The following is a 17,517-nucleotide window of genomic DNA, read 5'->3' as shown; positions in this document are numbered from 1 at the left end:
CCAATAAGTAACATACTCAAAGTTCAGTTACAACAATTACTCAATTGTATTTTAAGCGTCCTTGTGCAATCGGCAGATTTGTTAACTACACGACGAGCTGCTTTAAAGAGATTAGCAAAGGATTATAGTTTTAAGAAAAAAAAAAAAAAAATCGGGCAAATCCCATTTGCCTGCGGTACCCGTGGAGCTGTCTTCCAGCACCATTGGCGTTACGTTGCATTACTCAAATGCATTGAAATAAGCATCAAAGCTAGTGAAGCGGTAAGTTAAATGACATGTGCGTAAATATAGTAAGTATAGTGACTAAATGTACCAATATATAATATTCTCGAATATATATATATATATATATATATATATAATATATATCCTCCACGAAATACTTGCTCCTGTAATTCGGTACGACGTCAATGAACTAGAAAATCGTAGAAAACGAACAAAAAAAGTCCTACGTTTTTTAGACCTAAAAATGACCTTGGATTTTAAAAAGACACACAGAATCAAAAGTAGAATTTAACTCTTTTAAAAGTTCGGTTGTGTCAGGTATAATATTATAATAATATTATTATAATAATAATAATAATAATAATAATAATAAATATATTAAATAAATACACGGATGGATATATGTCATCATATATATAATTTTGTGTGCAATCTTTAAGAAATGTATATCCTGTTGTCAAATAATACAAATTAATCGTGTTTACATAGACAACAGTCCAGTTTAATAACATCATTTTGTAAATTAAACACAATGTAGTAATTTGTACTTTGGCATGAATACTACATAAGTGATCTCCTCATGTCGCAAAATATTGCCTATTGGTCTATTCATCTGTTTCAGAAACCAGCCGGGGTATACCTGTACAGCAGGCACAACACGGCCAGGTCCAATTGACAGGAATTTTGGAAAGACTTGTTCCATTCCCTGGTTTAAAAACCGCTACTACGAATAAAAGTGCAAATCCCAGAAGAAAACGCAACGTGTTGTTTCCCACTGGAGTTAAAGTTTGTTCGCATGAAACTGTTCAACAGGCATTAACAAACCATTTGAAATATTTCAAACTCAGAGGTAAGAGATCAGTGCATCTTGTTTTGTTATTGTACAAAATACAATCGATATGGTTAAGATCCTTTGGGGCGATTTGGGTCCAAAGCCGTCTCTTGATTTATGTATCTTGAATGTAGACCAGTCTGGTTTGCAATGCAATGACATGTGGTACAGGACATGGCGATATTATATGGTTGACGTTACAAATCCTACAAAACGACACACTAAAATAATTAAACCATAGTTAGCGTTTTAAATACTTCCTGTATGTAAACTGATTCTTGCATCATCATGTGATGAGCTCACTGTTGTAGATAGTATATTTGTACATCAGATATAGGTCTATAAACATTGTTATACATGTTAGCCTGTAAACATCAGTGGAACTGTATCTTAAACTGGTCAATGTAATTTATAATACATTGGAAATAATGTATGTATTATATAATATTATAACTGGGAACAACAAAGAGATATTGTCAGAATCCTCCTAATAAAAGTATTGCGTTGCTCTTTTTAAATGTCTATTTATTTTTACTAACAAGAAGTATAAACAAGCTGGTCCTTGATTTTTAAAGAATGCAATCTTTATTGACAAATTAAAGATCAACTATTTGATGTGGTCAGTTAAATGTATGTTTATTAAATATTTCCATTAAAGCAAATTTAATGGTCCCATCTTTAGTTACTGTGGCTCCAAGAAACTTTCAGGGTGCTGTGAGGTGGAATTTAAAGACCCTGTAACCAGAAATGTTGGGATGAAACAGTAAAGCCGACTGGGGAACATGGTCTCCGAGACAATTGTTTTTAATTAGTTGTTTAGCGTGACGTCACTAGAGTGCATTAGTCTGGAGGTGGAAGAGACAAAATTGATATAAAGGTGCTGAGATAGGGCAGAGTGTTTGGGGGTGAGGATGAACAGTCAGAGTCAGTGCTATAAGAACTATATCTTTCTCAAGCCAGAGTAACCCTGTATTATAAATTGTTATTAAACTTTCTGCAGCACCAAGCTTCCAGTCTGGCTCAGCACTGAACTTAATCATTTAGAAACAGTTTTATAAAATGCAGACTTTACCCATTCTCTTTCCCATATGCTACCAGTATATAGCTAATAAAAAGCTTATTTTGTACTGAAAGTAAAATGGTTCTTTTATGTCTAGTCAGGTACAGCCGTAAGTATGTGCTCAAGCTACAGGATTAGTTAATTGTTCTGCTATTGTGAGTATAGAGCAGTATCCCTCCCCTACACACATTAAATGGTAGGGAATGTGTGTCTTTGCAAAGTAACCTAAACATTTCCTTGGTTGAAGTATTTAATGTGCTTTACAGTATCCTCTTGGGTCCCTGTATTATAAGAAGAACTGACTTTAATAGTGAAAAACGAGGCCCTGGAGCAGAGGGGCAGTGAAATAGACCCTTCTTTTCCGCCTGAACAAATGAGCAGTGAGAAGCTGAGCACGAGGGATTCACAAACAAAAGTCTTTTGAAACTGTGAGACATTTCATACAAAATTCTACATCATTTTATTTGGTGTTAGATTTCATCTCTAAATGGATGATGTCATTTTCATTCATAAACCATACACTGCATAATTTGTCAGGCGGGAGAACCTAGAATGTGTGATGCCTCTGTTTAAATGGTTACTACATCCCAGCAACAAAAGAACTACTGTCTGTGATCATGATATAGGAATCAGAAATGGATGTGTCCATTTAATGGATTCAGGGACTACTTAAAGGTTACCATATGGAGGACATCTGCCCAAGAACCCTGGAATTAGGAATTAGCCCAACCATGATCCAGCCTTACATTTCTAGTGGCATACTGCTCTGGGACAAGAGTGGATGAGTGGGGATTTGAACCCACAACCACACTGTAATAGCCAGTTAATATGTAGGTGCTGGTAGCTTCAGGTGTGTGATAGAGTAGTTTCAGAAGTGTAAACAAAGGGACCTATTTTGATGGAAGTTCAAAGGCAAATTACCAGCAGCTACTGACACCAAAAATAAGGCATAAAACCCTACCCACAAGCAGATGAGAGCTTGAAGCATATATACGGAAGCTACTGTGAATAAAGGTCAGTATATTAGTTCTAGAAACAGAAATGCTATCCCTCTTCCATAATGATAAGATCCGGTACCTTTCTGTTTACACATGAACCCCTGGTCATAAGAATACGACAAGTGATCTGGTACAGACAACATGCTATTCTGAATGGTATGTACCTCTCTGTATTCATTATCTTCTCTTATCTAGTATGCCAAGAAACAGTGTGGGAGGCATTTAAGATCTTCTGGGACCGATTGCCTGAACGGGATGAGTACCAGCGCTGGATGAAGCTCTGTGAGGACGGGACTGTGAGCGTGTTTGAAATCGGCACCAGCTTCAGTCAATCTGAGGAGCACCTTCTTCTGGTCCAGAATGTAAGTTTACTGGCCACTATTCTCCACTATTCTTCTGGCCGGTTCATAGTTTTTAAAGTTATAGCCACATAAACAAAAATATGTAAATGTTGCTTTGTATATGTGAATGCATGTAGATAAGTTAAGTCCAATTAAATTCTCTACACATTAGTAATGCTCATTTATTTTTTTCAGCAACTGTCGTTGATGTCACAAAACAGGTGAGGAGAACTCTATAGTGCTGTTTTCCAATAATTGTACTTGTTCCGGCAATGTAAGTGAGATTTATTTCAATATGCTCTCTTTCACCCAGCTCTTGCCCTGATGGTTCATGCAGGTACATGAGACTGACTTTTTTGTTTGTTTTGTTTTTGTGATTTTAAATGGCACAGATGTCTGTAGTAACAAAACCAAAAGTAATGCTTTTTATTAATCCCGTAAGTGTATGTAGTAGAGGGTCTGTGACAGTGACCAAGACAGAGTCATGAGCACAACATAACCGAAAGGCTTTGATTTATTTTGTTTCAGTGAGACTACAGAATTGATTAAACTCAACAGACATAAAATAAAGCAACATGATGGTTCTGGCCAGGAATTCACTTTAACCACAGATCAAATCACCTGAACATCAAGCATATTTTTGGATCTTCCAATACCAGATCAAATGCAATAGCTAGTATCTTATTTCTCCTTCAATAAACAATACATTCAAAGATCGTCATGAAAAGGATTCCTATCTTACCTCTATCCACTATGTCCCTGCAGTGCACCAGAGTTTGCCTCCTCTTCCCTAGCCTCCTGAGCCTAGCCTCCCCAGCTATCCTGGCCCCTGCCAACGGCTTCCCTAAGGTCAACCTTGTCACTTATCTGCAAGCTCATTTATGAGCAGGGGTGCCTTGAAAGGCGAGGCCAAAGAATGTAGTGTAAAATAAAATATGTATAACGTAGTTGTGTTTTCTAGTCTGTGTTTTAATGAATACGTTTCCTGACTGAACTTAAATGTGGACCCTCTTAGGAAGGGGGGCTGGTAGCAGCTGATTAGTTAATGTGGGATCAACAGGGAAGGGTGTCTAGAAGTTTCAAGATTATTGTGCCAACCATTCAGAAGTTTAAAAGTGCAACAGCATGTTCAAATTAATCTTCACGGGTCTATCCGGACCCGAGACCCGACCAGTTCTGAACAGGTTTTCGGGTGCAAAATTGTCACGCAACACTTGGGTCGGGTCGGGTCCGATTTTGTTTACTCAGTAATATGCAAACTGTTGATTACTATTAAAGAGGCTCTCTTTGGTACTAAGAATCACTGTTTATAGTGTGGATTGTCGTCCCCCTGCAGCACATGACATGGCTTGCAGAGCCCAGCAACAGACATGTGACCCATATCAAAGGGGTTTCTTTTAGATCATTCATAAAAGTCGGAGTAGTGGATTTGTTTATGAAGGACAGGAAAGAAAAACAAATTCCATGAACAAAAGCTCACATAAAAATACTCTGCTGTTTAGGAATCTTTTGTTGTTATTGTAGACAAAGAAGGAAAACAAGTTTTGCAAAACACAAATTTTACATCTCAATTCCATTTGTTCTTGTGTTAATAAAATCACGCATTTGCGAGATCATTCTTCAATTCATATGATTTTCAGATAATGTATTTTTTTTATATTTAATTTTACAGTCCTTTATGTAGGTTCATGATGGAATAAACACTGTCTGTAATTTAGCCAGATTTCCAGGTTGACTAAAAAAAAAAACACGCTTTAATACTGGATCTAGTCAATGCATATACTAAGCTGGGCAAAGGAAAAGCGTGCCACCTTTTTTTCTGGCCGGGTCGGATCCAGATCTAATTTTACATTGGGTTGGTTCAGGTAAATAATTGTTGGTTTGTGGTCAGGTCGGGTTGATTAATTTAGGCCTGTGAAGACCTCTAGTTCAAATACAGGTGCATTAACGGCACGTGGTTACGCTGTAGTTACCATGTATAAAAATACTACTACATGCATTCTGTGATTGTGAGCATGGAACTCCATACATGAACAAGACATGTAACAGGGTGGAGGCTGGTTGCGAACCACAAAGCCCAGCAAGCAACCATCTAAACCACTTTGCAAAAGAGCCAGGCTTGTCTGCAAGTGTAGTTATAGAGCTTTTAACTTCTCACAGACAAGGCTTCAGGAAAATGTGGAACAGCAGTCCATACATAACCCTGTCCATTACACATACCTTTAATAAAGTTAATTTCCTGATCACATAATTTTGTTGTAAGTGTATGCATTACATAATGTGATAAATGTGTAAATACAGTGCAGCTGAAATGTAGTTAATGTACCTGTATTTTAAAATGTACAGTATCCTTACTTTCTGTAGAACCATATTCTTATACAGGTCTGTCTGATTAAGTGAAGATGATAAAATATTAAGTAGGAAAGAAAGAATGAATCTGACAGAAAAAGTGGATGAAGAAAAATGACTGTATATATAAATAGAGAGAGAAAGTGAATGGAATGGAACCAAGGTTAAACTTTTCAGATGGTAGACGTCAGAGCTTAAATCCAGTCAATTGGGATCTACAAGGCTCACCTCTGTCTGACTGTAAGTTATTTATAGGTTAATGCTAACTGATATCCTCCTGAAAGACACCCCCCCCCCCCCCCCCCACTGCCATAGTTGATTTTAGAATCAATGCATTTATACTCCTTCCTGTTTCTGCCACCCTTTTGTACAATCTCCAGTCAACCCACTAACCTGTAGCATTACCTGTGCAGGTAGGAAAACATAACTAACATCTGGCACACAGAGTTGGTACTGTCGATGCAACCCCTCAACAGATTCTTGTAGATCAACCCCATTGCAGCATATACAGTGGTAACCAAAACCAGCTATAAAAATGTCAGAATACAGTGCGGGACTGTCTGCAGTAAGACTGTGCCATGTGCCTTTCAGCAACACTGACAAAATGCACGAGTGGCCTCAGGCCTTCCTGCTGGTTTGTTTAATGCATGTTCTGCTCCCATTTTCTACCTGTAGTCAGAAAAAACAGGATTGCAAAGCTGTGACATGTTTGCATTGTCACACAACGACAGTATTGTGACAGGTGAAAGGCTACCACTGTACAGTGGGGAAATTCACAAAGTCGTTCGCTCAAAAGAGTATGGAGAAAAACACCTATTGAAGCTGCAAAACTGAGTCATTTAACTCAAGGGCTCTTAAGACGTCTATTTCTAGTTTTGTAACATTAAAGAGTATTTTTCTCTTTTTAGAGAAACAATGTGCACAAGAACACTTTGTGGTGAAAGGGTTTGTGAATTTCCTCCAGAAATATGTGCTTGACAGGTGTGGCTGTAGCTAGTTTCGGCTTTAAACAGGGTATATGTAGAACTATCGGAAATTAGAGAAGGTTGATTATTACTTCAGGGCTTTCTCCACAATATATATCTCCATATGTTTTCTGGGTGTCATTGGAAATGGACACTGTTCAATATAATCATCTCTTTATTGTTAAAGGACATTTTGACCACTGGCTACTTTTTAACACTTGAAAAGTAATACTAATAACAAAAATGAGTCTGTATCTCAACTCTATACTTTAAATGTATTAATAAACCACAGAAATTAATTCAGGGTAGTCTTTCTAAAAGTGGGCATATGTACATTCCTGTTTTTGGAAACCTTGCCTCAAGTCTTTTATTTAAAAAAAAATGTATGAAAACTTAAGTGTATTCTAAAATACTTTTGGAATACACTTATAATAGCAGCGTTACTCTGGAAAGCCCCGATCAGATCACCACAGCATTACCAGCAAAGACAACACAATGAATTTAAAACAAATTCCACTGTGATTCTATCTGTATGCCAGAATGTGAAAATGGTGCTATTATGATACCGCTCTACCATTGATTCTTACCGTTGTAACTGCACCTGTATTACCATTGCTCCTTAGTATAGAGCCCCATTGTGTTGTCATTGTAGTAGCACTGCATTGTTATTGAAATCACTTGATCAGGGCTTTCAGGAGCTTAGCAATGTTTTCAGCATGCTTGGCTATTTTTTTTTTTAATATTATGGAGCCTCAACCAGAAAATCATGTTATGTCATATATGTGAGTATGTGGCTGCTCTGCAGATTGCTCTTTAAAAGTTGAATGGTGAAGTAGTACAACAGATAAAAAACGAACATTTCAACCCTTCAGGGCGTGTCTGGAAAATTACCACAAATGCATCCCAGTCTGAGTTAATCCTGGTTTTAGATCCCAGCCTGAATTATGAAACAAGCTAAGGTGCTCACAGAACCGGCTGTCAGCCATTGAAGTTCATAAAAAAAAGATAAATCAGTTGCTAAGTAAAACTGTTGGAAATGCATGACCTACATTTCCTATCGCAGATCAGCTTTGTTCCTTGGTTAATAATTTGTTTGAAAGTACTTGTGTGGACAGTTTTTTTCCCCATTAAGATGAAATCAGAATCCAGAGATCTTATTGTAGTATCACAGGTTTGTTTCTAGAATCCTTTTAAGTATTGACTGGGCTACAAATAAATCTGGTGACTTGAAAACGCAGCCTCACAGTGATCCCCCAAGTGTTGACTAAAGAAAGTGACACATTTTTGTTTACTCCCTGAATAGGCCTAATGTTTTTTTTTTTTTCTCCTCTTTCCAGCACACATCCAACAGCCTCTATGACTGAACTGGACAATGCTACTCAAAGAGGTTTTTGCAAATCTTTTGTTTTTTATAACTACCAACTACAGGTGATCCCGATCCTTTTCCTATTATATATTTTCCAGTGAGAGGGATATTTATCCACAACATCTCAATGAGCTGCAAAAAGTGATTAGAAATAACCTGGTAATGTAATGTTTTACATGACTAAGATTGAGTTGAAAGCAATTTAATATTGAGTCTGATCTTTCCAATCAGCAGCAGATCAATATCAATGAGATCTGAGGACTCTCACAGTACAAGTTTGAATACTTCATAACTCCAAAGTGGTAGACTGTTAGTGCAGTCCAGGACAATTTGTCTAGTGAGTCCCTTCTGGTCTTGGGTACATCCCAATAGATTTCCATATAAGAAATGTTTTAATTACCGGTGAAGCTGTTTAATTAGTGAGCTCTATTTTGTTCACAGTAAAAAAAATGCTCATTTTACTGCATTTCTCAGTCTAAAAATAGCAAGATATTTCACGATTAAACATAATATTAATGTTTAATGCCGTTGTCACATTCAAAATTAAGCATTTTCTCTAGAGTTGTTATATAACAAAATTATCCTTAATATTTAAATTTACTACCTGAAAAAAAGTAAATGCTAAATTGTAGAATATTTTGGATTTTTATGACCATCTTTTAAAGACATTCAGTTTTCACCATCCATGAATTATCAAACAAAATAAAACATAAATGCTTTTAAAAATAACAACAGCCATGTGAAATGTTCCCTTCTTGTCTGGACAGAGCAATTTTTAGCAGAAATATTTCCTCTCTTTGATGCAGCTGGTGTCTTTCATTGAAGACATTGTAAAGAAATTGTGCAGCTCTATGCAGTGTGTTCAGTCATTAACCATAAGCAAACTTCCAGGTTCCTCAATGCAGTGTAACAGGTAGTGCGTCAATAAGGAAAACGTTTGCTGGATTTATTTTTAAGTTATGTAAAATATGTATATTTACAGTGTTCTTTCAGAAATGGGAATTTTCATGGGGAACTATGTATTACGTGGTAATAGGTACATTTCACGGAATGTAATATACAATATACAGCCTTACTAATTAGTTGTGTGGGGTTGTCTTTTTGCAAAGTGAGTGCTGAAAGTGCTTTCACTGTATTGTAACTGCATTTGTTTTTGCATGGTAGGTATATATTTTCTAGTGGCCCCTGTGCCAAAACTGAGTCTTGTGAGTTCTGAAGCTCAGCTCTGAGTTCTTAAGCACTAGGCCATCTTTGGCCATATATCTTGAACAATACCATTGCTGACAGTGGATTTCCTGGAGTCCAGCAGCTATGGCAGACAGAAATAGTTTGTAATTTGGATTAGCAACATTCTCTTGTTGCCGGTGCTGCAGGGTTTACCTAGTCTGCAGAATGGAGGAGGCTGATAACTTCATGTTTCACCTCAGAGCATTGAAACGGCCCCTCATTTATGGGTCCAATTATAGCCTGGCTGGATGATAAACAAGCTTTCAGAAGCTGTTATAAAAAACTTAAAGTTGTTCTAACTAACAAAATAATTTTAGAAATGCTAGCTGTAATACACATGCAATAACTATATAGTTCTCACATGTGCAATTTGAAAAGAAACACGTTATACCAAGCGTGTATTTTCAATGTAAAACATTATACCTGGTAATACTCTGGGTTAAAGAAAGTTCTTGGACCTTATTCTCAGGAAATCTGTACACTTCCTGGGTTCTTTCTCTTCAGCAAGTCTTCAGGTTCAAAGCATCATTAAAGGAAGCTGCTGGTTAGAAACGGACAGGAGAGAAAGGCCTGAAGGGGTGACGATCATTTTTTCCCAGATGAAATGACCCAGGAAGTGCAAGATAATCTGAAAGAAAATTTGGCAAAAAGACATTTCTTGAACCTCATGTAGTACCACATTTCATGCTTTGAAATGAAAATACATTTGCTAAAACACATTTTTATTTACAAACACCACATTTAAGACCCATATTGTGAATGGACGTGCAAGATGGTGAGCGTTTATTGAACTAGTTTGTTAGCTACAATCACTTGACTGTAAACTGGCTAAATCCGCTTTACATAAAGGAAGTGACTGAATCACATAACTTCAATGTGCTAGTAATTGTAACACTATTTTCTGTCAGATCATATAGTCAGATAATAGTTTAATGAAACACGGCTGTTTCATTTAAGGCCAATGGCAAGTTATAATAAATAATAAAATAAATAAAACTTGCTTGACAAACAAAGACAAGATTATTTGCTTTTATGAGATGGTAACAAAGGTGGACAATCACCCTGGCCAACAAAACAGTATATGTTTTTCTCGTCAACAAAGGCCCTTAGATCTCCGGCCCACAAACACAGCTGAATTAGAAGCAACTGTCTGTCTGGATTTACTGATTCAGCTGGGTATATCACTACCAGCTCCACCATAATGTGTTTTTGCCCCCAGACGTAGCAGCAAACGTTTCAACCCCACAGATGGTCTCCGTTGAAGCAATCCCATCCAGTGAAGACAATGTAAATGAGGAAACTGAAAGTAGTGTAAGCATCAGGTTTCATTCTTCATAGTCCTTTGTTTAACCGTATAGTTAATGGTATGGACACACATTTATATGTCAAGTGTGTGGCCACTTTATTAGTACCTGTGCCTAATATAAGGTTGCCCCACCATTTTCCCCTGCTCACATGACACAACATGACATAAACTGCACAATGTCGTGAAAGGTATCCCGAGGGATGTCATTAATATGTCCCCACAATTGGTGAAGAGAGGTAGGCAGAGGATCGTAATGATAAAAAAGCTGGATTGAGATCTGGGGATTTTGGTGTCCGAGGTTGACAGCTGGAGTCTGTTCCATTTGCACATAATTCTGGCATTATTGTCATAAGAGCAGTCATTGTCACCAGGGTACAAGTGCGGCATTGTTGGGTGAACTGTATTGCAGCGATCCTTAAGTAAACTATGGTATTCATACCAGCAGAACATGCCCCACACCAGGGAGATGCCAAATCCAATTGGATAGACAAACAGTTTACCAGCTGGGTCAAAACAAAGTTCCAACCAAAACAATAGCAACAGCAATAGATAATGGTTATTATTCTATCTTCAAACACACCAAATATGTGATCCAGTATGAGGTTCTTCTTGCTGGTTCTTGTCCTCTTCTCAGATCACGAACAAGATCGAAGATGTCACAGAGAGGACAGTGAGGCCCCTTGCAGAGCAGGTGGTGGAGCTCAGTATTCAGCTGACGGGAGAGAGTTACAGCAAGGATCTGGAGAACCCTGACAGCGTCCGCTTCCAGGATCTCACTAAGCACTTCATCTATGAGGTACAGCTTTGCAAAAATATTGAGATATATCAACCATCAGCATATCATTTAGCATAGTGTATTTTATTTATAGCTGAACCTGCCTGGTCCGACACTAATAAAGAATGTTATCATTCTGAGGGGTTGCTTTAATATTGAGATTTAATCATTTTTCTAATAGGACTAATGATTCCCACGCTATGTTATGCTCAGGTAAAGCAAAAAAGAAAATTCTTTATTGTGGTTCATTGAGGACAGGGGGAAAAAAATGTTAAATCTAGATTCTTAGATAATTTATCTCATAATCTTGACGTGGTTAGATATAGAAAGTCACTGGATATTTAAAAAAAAAAGAAATACATAGAAACTCAAAAAAAAAGAATCGCATCCCAGTGAACAGAGGGTTTGGGTTTTCAATCAGCACGCCCACAAGGGTGAAGGGAAGGATGTTTGGCAAGTCATCAAACGATGAGGAAGTGCAGAACGGAGCATGCTGCTCCTTCAGGGTCCTCATGAGACTCTGAGCATGGATTTGTGGAGCACGGCAGGCCAAAATCATTCATTTCAGTCATATCTGCACAGAGCTGTTTGTGAGAGTATTGTGAGTCATGCAATCATTGGGAACTTCTACAAACTAATGGGTTTAAACAACAGTCAAATGTTTTCTTTTTTCTTTTCTTCTTCTCAGATTCAAAATGCTTTTCAAAGGTTGCCAGGGTTCAAGAGTGTGAATGTGATTGGATTTAGGTAAGGGATTCTCAATCCCGTAGGAACTGCATTTGTTTCAAGATCACATTAAAGCAAAACAAAATACCTGTCACTAGTCCAGATATGAAATTTAAGAGCACTTAGCAGGGTTCCAGAAAACCCACTGTTATAAGTCTCGCCCATGCTGCTACAACTGAAATAATGTAAAAAGTGCTCTGGCTTTTCTGGATCATGGATCATTATTCCTGTATTACTTGCTTGACAATATGGGCAGTAATCCTTACACTATCACTGCACTAGAATGGACATTTTGAAAAGAGCTTTGAAACAGACCTTAAAATTGTAAGTGTAAAAAGCTGTCAGGATGTTAGCAATGAAAAGAAAAATGACAGGTACATTATTTAAACAGTTGTAGCAACACGTGGAGACCTGTAAACCTGTATTTTCCACTACTAACTCTTTAAGGTCCTATGAATATGTGTCTACTTCTTAAGTGAAATGTACACTTTGAATATTGCAAGCATATGGTTTGTTTTATAGTTATTCTTTCTTTCTATTCTTTAAAGGCAGCTACAGGACCCAGAGAGGTAAGACACTTGGATGAAGCTCATTTGTAACAGGCGATTACTTCAATGGGAAAGCACAATGCATTAACAACACAAGAATCCACACCTCTGTTATACCAGATTGATCAGCTCAATAAAAACGAGGAATTAGTACGACTCATGTCTTTTAAACCACATATTATTCATCCTCACTGTACAAGCCCAATCCGGCAAAGAATAACTGTGCTTTGTTTGTCAGGTATCACTATATATCTGCCTATTCTAAAATAAGGACACAAACCTAGAATATAAAGGAATGATGCCTTTGGGGTAAATACTGTAGCTCACAGAGTGTTACAATGCAAATATCTTTGCGAGGCTACTTGTTTTTTAAGAGATAGCATCCTCTTGTGAGCATGTTGTGCTTCTCAATACTGAAAATCACTTTTTTGGGATTTATGTTAACAAGTTGTACTATCGCAAATGAGCTTCGAAACACAACTTTTAATCATTTGCTGAATCTACAATTGCTAATGCAGTTTGGATGTTGGGCAATAGAGTAATCCAGAAATGAGAATATAGGAGAATATAAGTGCTTGTAGCAAATGATAAAATTGAGATTTAGTTGATTGATGTAAATGTACAAGGATCTAAATACCATGCTTTAAATCACTAAACAGGACCCTCTGGTATTTTATATACTTTTACACAGAAATGCACCAAAGAGACTCACGGAACCTGAACCTCAAATAAATTCAGTGGCAGCATTTAAATCTCTTTACATCAAGTCACCAGACCCCATGGTCTGTACCAAAGTTACAATTTAAAATGGAATGGAATTAATTTATCTTAATGAGAAAGTTCCAACTGTCAGTTAAAAAAACAAACAACAACAACAGTATCTTTGGTGCATAGACTGATAATATCCAAATCAATAGTCCACACTCAAACCAATAAAACACAGCTATCAAGGTATCTCAGTTTATATGTTTAATTAGTCAGAATCATTACTTATTAGTTTTAATTGAGCATAAAGAATACATAAAATCACAAGTACTTTACATTGTCCTATCTAACAATGTACCGGTACACCTAGTCTTGAGTTATTATATTGCAAGCAAGATACTTTAATATTAATATGGACTAGTATTTATAGTTGCTAATCAAACAGAGAACCATTTGCAAAAATTCCAGACATATTCTCCTATGCTGTAACACCCTAGAAAAACTAATACTGCGATTGCATTAACTTTTTAGTAGTGCAGCAGGGTATACATTGAATTAATCTCAATGGATCGACCCCAGAGATCACACTGCATAAATGCATTATATCTAACTATATGAGATTTTGGTAAACAATTTGAAAAACAATTAACCTGGGGCACCCAGAATGTAAAACAGCTGATATTGTTGAAGATAAATAACTACTGGAAATTAAAAGCTCTGGAAATCATTCCCACATTTTATTACAATGAAAAAACTAATCAAGCTGCCACTATCAATTACAATTGGCCTGAAGACTCATCTTGTTTATTGCTCCCAAGGGTGTTTATTTCGCTGGGAATGTAGGGCATTGCGTGGGGACATCAAAATATGTTTGCTTCATAGGAGGGTAGCCGTTGCTGTTCATATTCATATATTCTCATATCCTCAAGAGAACTGTGACAAGTCACAAACCAATCAAGCTATCCTTCGCTGTGATACTGAGCTTTCCAACTGCACTCCAGCATGATAAGTTTCATTCGTCTAGCAGAGAATTTACCATCATGACATCTTAGGGTTGTGGGTAAGTGGGAGAGAGGACCGTTACTATGCCTTACTGCACATGTGGAAATTAAGCTGTGAAAAACAAAACAATATAGAAACATGTTTTTTCACATCTTCCAGCTATGTTTGTGATAAGGAAACATGCTGTGATTTCTGTGCAAATGCTCTTACAGCACTCCTTAGGAATGTTGTGGTTTCACATGCTGGTAATTGTATTCGGATCTGGGTTTATGAAATTTGTTATGTGGTTATAATTTGGATTCAAGTGAGCTGACGTGCAAATTCAAAGGAAATCGTTCAGTCCTGAAAATACAGTTATGCATTCTCTGCTTTTTTTGGGTGGGACGCAACTCACTATTTTTTGTTTCTTAATTCTTAATGTATTTTACTGCAGTTATATACAGTGTTCCCTTGCTATAACGCGGGTCCCGGGACACACACAATATGAGTGTTATCGCCGGCAGAGTGGGTGGGGAGCGCCGTGGGACACATAACAACACACATTTAAGTAAAATACAAAATAAAGTAACTCCCTTTCTATAATGCACATACAGTGAAGCAAAAATATAACTTTCTGTGAATTAACCATGCATAAAGCACCATGTAATCAAAAAAAAAAAAAAAGGTAACATTCCCACTAATGGGTCATTTTAATTCTTCAGTTCAGATACTGTATCAACAGGGAGAGACAGAAGTTAGACTGAGAATTTCTTTACAGTTTGAACAACAGCAGTACTGTATTTACGATAGAAATATTGCATGAATCCCTAGTATAGGGAATTGGGGGACATGCTGTAGGAGCGTTACATCCGAGGCATGTTATAATCGAGAGCCTTATAGCGTGGGCGCACTGTACCCCAAACATTGATTTCTGACACATTGACAACTTTCTGTAGGAGTCAGAAACCAACTTCTGGCCCAGCCCCAGAGGTAGGCCATAAAACAAATGAGAAGAGCGCATTCGAATGTAATTTCCTGTTTCTATGATGTGTCTCATAGTGTTAATGCAGTGGTGGTTCATTACGGAGTGATCTTTGAAGTGGGCACTGGGGGAATCAGCAACGAGACCCTGGACTTTATTAACCTGCACTCCAACAAGGTAGAGGAGCCCTACCCAGAGCCAGAAGAGAGCCTCACTGTGGTCTACACCGTCACTGACCTCCGCAATTACATCGCTGAGGCCCTCAGCAAGGAAGCCATCATTGGAAATGCAACTTTAGCTGTGGATCCAGACTCTCTTCAGCTTGCAAATGGTAAATGTCCTTATCGTACTGTAAGATGAAGCCTTTTCAAGTATGGTGCATATTTTATAGAAGATCACCCTGTTAGCATGCTTGTTTATTTTATACATTCTGGCAATAGTATAGATGGACCCCAATAATGTTTATCATGGTAAAGTGGCAGCTGTTTTGCTGTTTTTCTTTCCTTTTAAAAAGTAAAATAAGGACACCTTAATAAAGCACTTAAAGTGAATTAAGGGGCCACAAGTCTGAACAGAGTTTTTAATGCTGCCATGTGTGTTGCTGTCTTGTCCTCACAGCTTGTTTTTCAGTGTAAATGGGGAGGTGGAACTACTATGTGCATTGAAAATAGCATTATTCAAATGTTTTGTCAGACTAACAGCTGTTCAGAATGCCTGAGAAAAAAAGATAATGAAATTGGAGCCATCACTCACGCAACCAGATTTCTTGTAGATTCCAGAATCATAAATGAAAGATTTCTTACTTGCCCCTTTGTGTATTTGGCTCCCAGAGGATGGATCTCTTAAGGATTCAGAAACCACAGACCCAACAGAAGAACCACCAGGAAGCATGGTGAGTGATCTCCAAGTAGGCCTGTGCTCACTAGGATAGGCAAAGGGCTGGTGCTTTAACTTACTCTGTGGAAACAAGTGGAATATCTAAAAAAAGTAATCTATCCATTAATATGAACACATATTTATAATTGCAGTGCAGTGTGCACTTTTCCATGAATAACAGGTATCTAAGGAGTGTAAGGAGCTTTGTGGTATGAACGCAAGGAGGCAGTGCAGGAGGTTGTTTGTTTGGGCCCACGTAAACCCAGTCAAATAGACCCTTCTCAGAAAAAAAAAAACACCTGATTTCCATTTATTGTACATCTGGCAACAATCTCAGAAGAAGTAAGTTGTTATCCTCCTGTCGCGGCAACTGCTTTTTGTTGCCTTTCAAATTCTCTGTTTGGTAAGCCAGTCATGCAAAATGTCACGAGTGAGTCACCTGTCATTCAGTCCACCTTTATAGTCTTTATTATGGTAAACGGCATCAGTCAGTGGATGAACAGTTACTACAGGGGACCAGTTTTGTGAAGCTGCCTGGCACAGTTTCTTCAGTACATTTGTAACTGTTGATGAGAGTGGTCTTGGTTTTACAGGAGAAATTGAAAAACGTCAAAGAAAACATGATTTTGGTAATGTGGTATTGTGTGTACTTGAAATTGGAATGATTTGCTTTGTAAATAGATATTGAATAAAATATTCAATGTTATTGCTGTCTTGAAAGCACTCTTGGAAACCAGATGTTAGCTCTGAAGTTTTTTTTACCAGAAAGATAAATCATTTTGTAAATCAGCAAAAGTGGTTGTAGAGTCATGGCCTTAAGCTTCAGAAGTCAGGAAGCAGGGGCTTTATTGAGAGTATCCAACAGCTAAAGACATTAAGGGATTCTTGGCAGACCCCCCTGAATGGCCACCTGTGGATTCTAAAGGGCACTGTGTGGAACAAAGAGAAAGTACAAGTTATTAAAAAGCTCTTTCCACATACCTCCCGACCTCCAAATCACATAAAGCACTGCTGTAAATTCCGCTCTCAAGCAAACCGCTAACCTAACCTCTTCATGTCAATTATTAGAGGAAGACAATGAATTGTAAAGAATGGTAGAAATTTGCAGCTACTTCGTTAATAAACACCCCCAGTCCAGCTCCAACTCTGGAGAACCAAGTACTAACTAACTACTCTATTGTGCCTTATTACTTGTTTTTCTCGATCATTTTTGCTAAAAGCAGTATATCACAGTCGCTAAGTTTTTAGCTGCGTT

The 17,517-nt window shown here is 37.6% G+C and overlaps 1 protein-coding gene across 1 annotated transcript in view; it reads left to right on the top strand.

The window, feature by feature from the left end:
* Positions 1-834: 834 nt before the first annotated feature.
* The window catches only part of LOC121328184 (interphotoreceptor matrix proteoglycan 2-like), a gene marked incomplete at its 5' end in the record, with an annotated part of 33,199 nt that continues 16,516 nt past the window's right edge, over positions 835-17,517 (top strand). The window contains 10 exons of the mRNA XM_041272745.1: positions 835-1,075; positions 3,311-3,477; positions 3,652-3,677; positions 8,108-8,157; positions 10,583-10,674; positions 11,304-11,465; positions 12,133-12,191; positions 12,719-12,739; positions 15,464-15,717; positions 16,217-16,278. Coding sequence (XP_041128679.1) covers positions 835-1,075; positions 3,311-3,477; positions 3,652-3,677; positions 8,108-8,157; positions 10,583-10,674; positions 11,304-11,465; positions 12,133-12,191; positions 12,719-12,739; positions 15,464-15,717; positions 16,217-16,278 — 1,134 coding nt within the window. The remainder of the gene's footprint in view (positions 1,076-3,310; positions 3,478-3,651; positions 3,678-8,107; positions 8,158-10,582; positions 10,675-11,303; positions 11,466-12,132; positions 12,192-12,718; positions 12,740-15,463; positions 15,718-16,216; positions 16,279-17,517) is intronic.

Source organism: Polyodon spathula, chromosome 15 (genome assembly GCF_017654505.1).
Source record: "Polyodon spathula isolate WHYD16114869_AA chromosome 15, ASM1765450v1, whole genome shotgun sequence".
In the NCBI taxonomy this organism is placed as follows: domain Eukaryota; kingdom Metazoa; phylum Chordata; class Actinopteri; order Acipenseriformes; family Polyodontidae; genus Polyodon; species Polyodon spathula.
The sequence above is the reverse complement of the archived record's forward strand: the minus strand, read 5'-3'. Positions and strand labels throughout refer to the sequence as shown.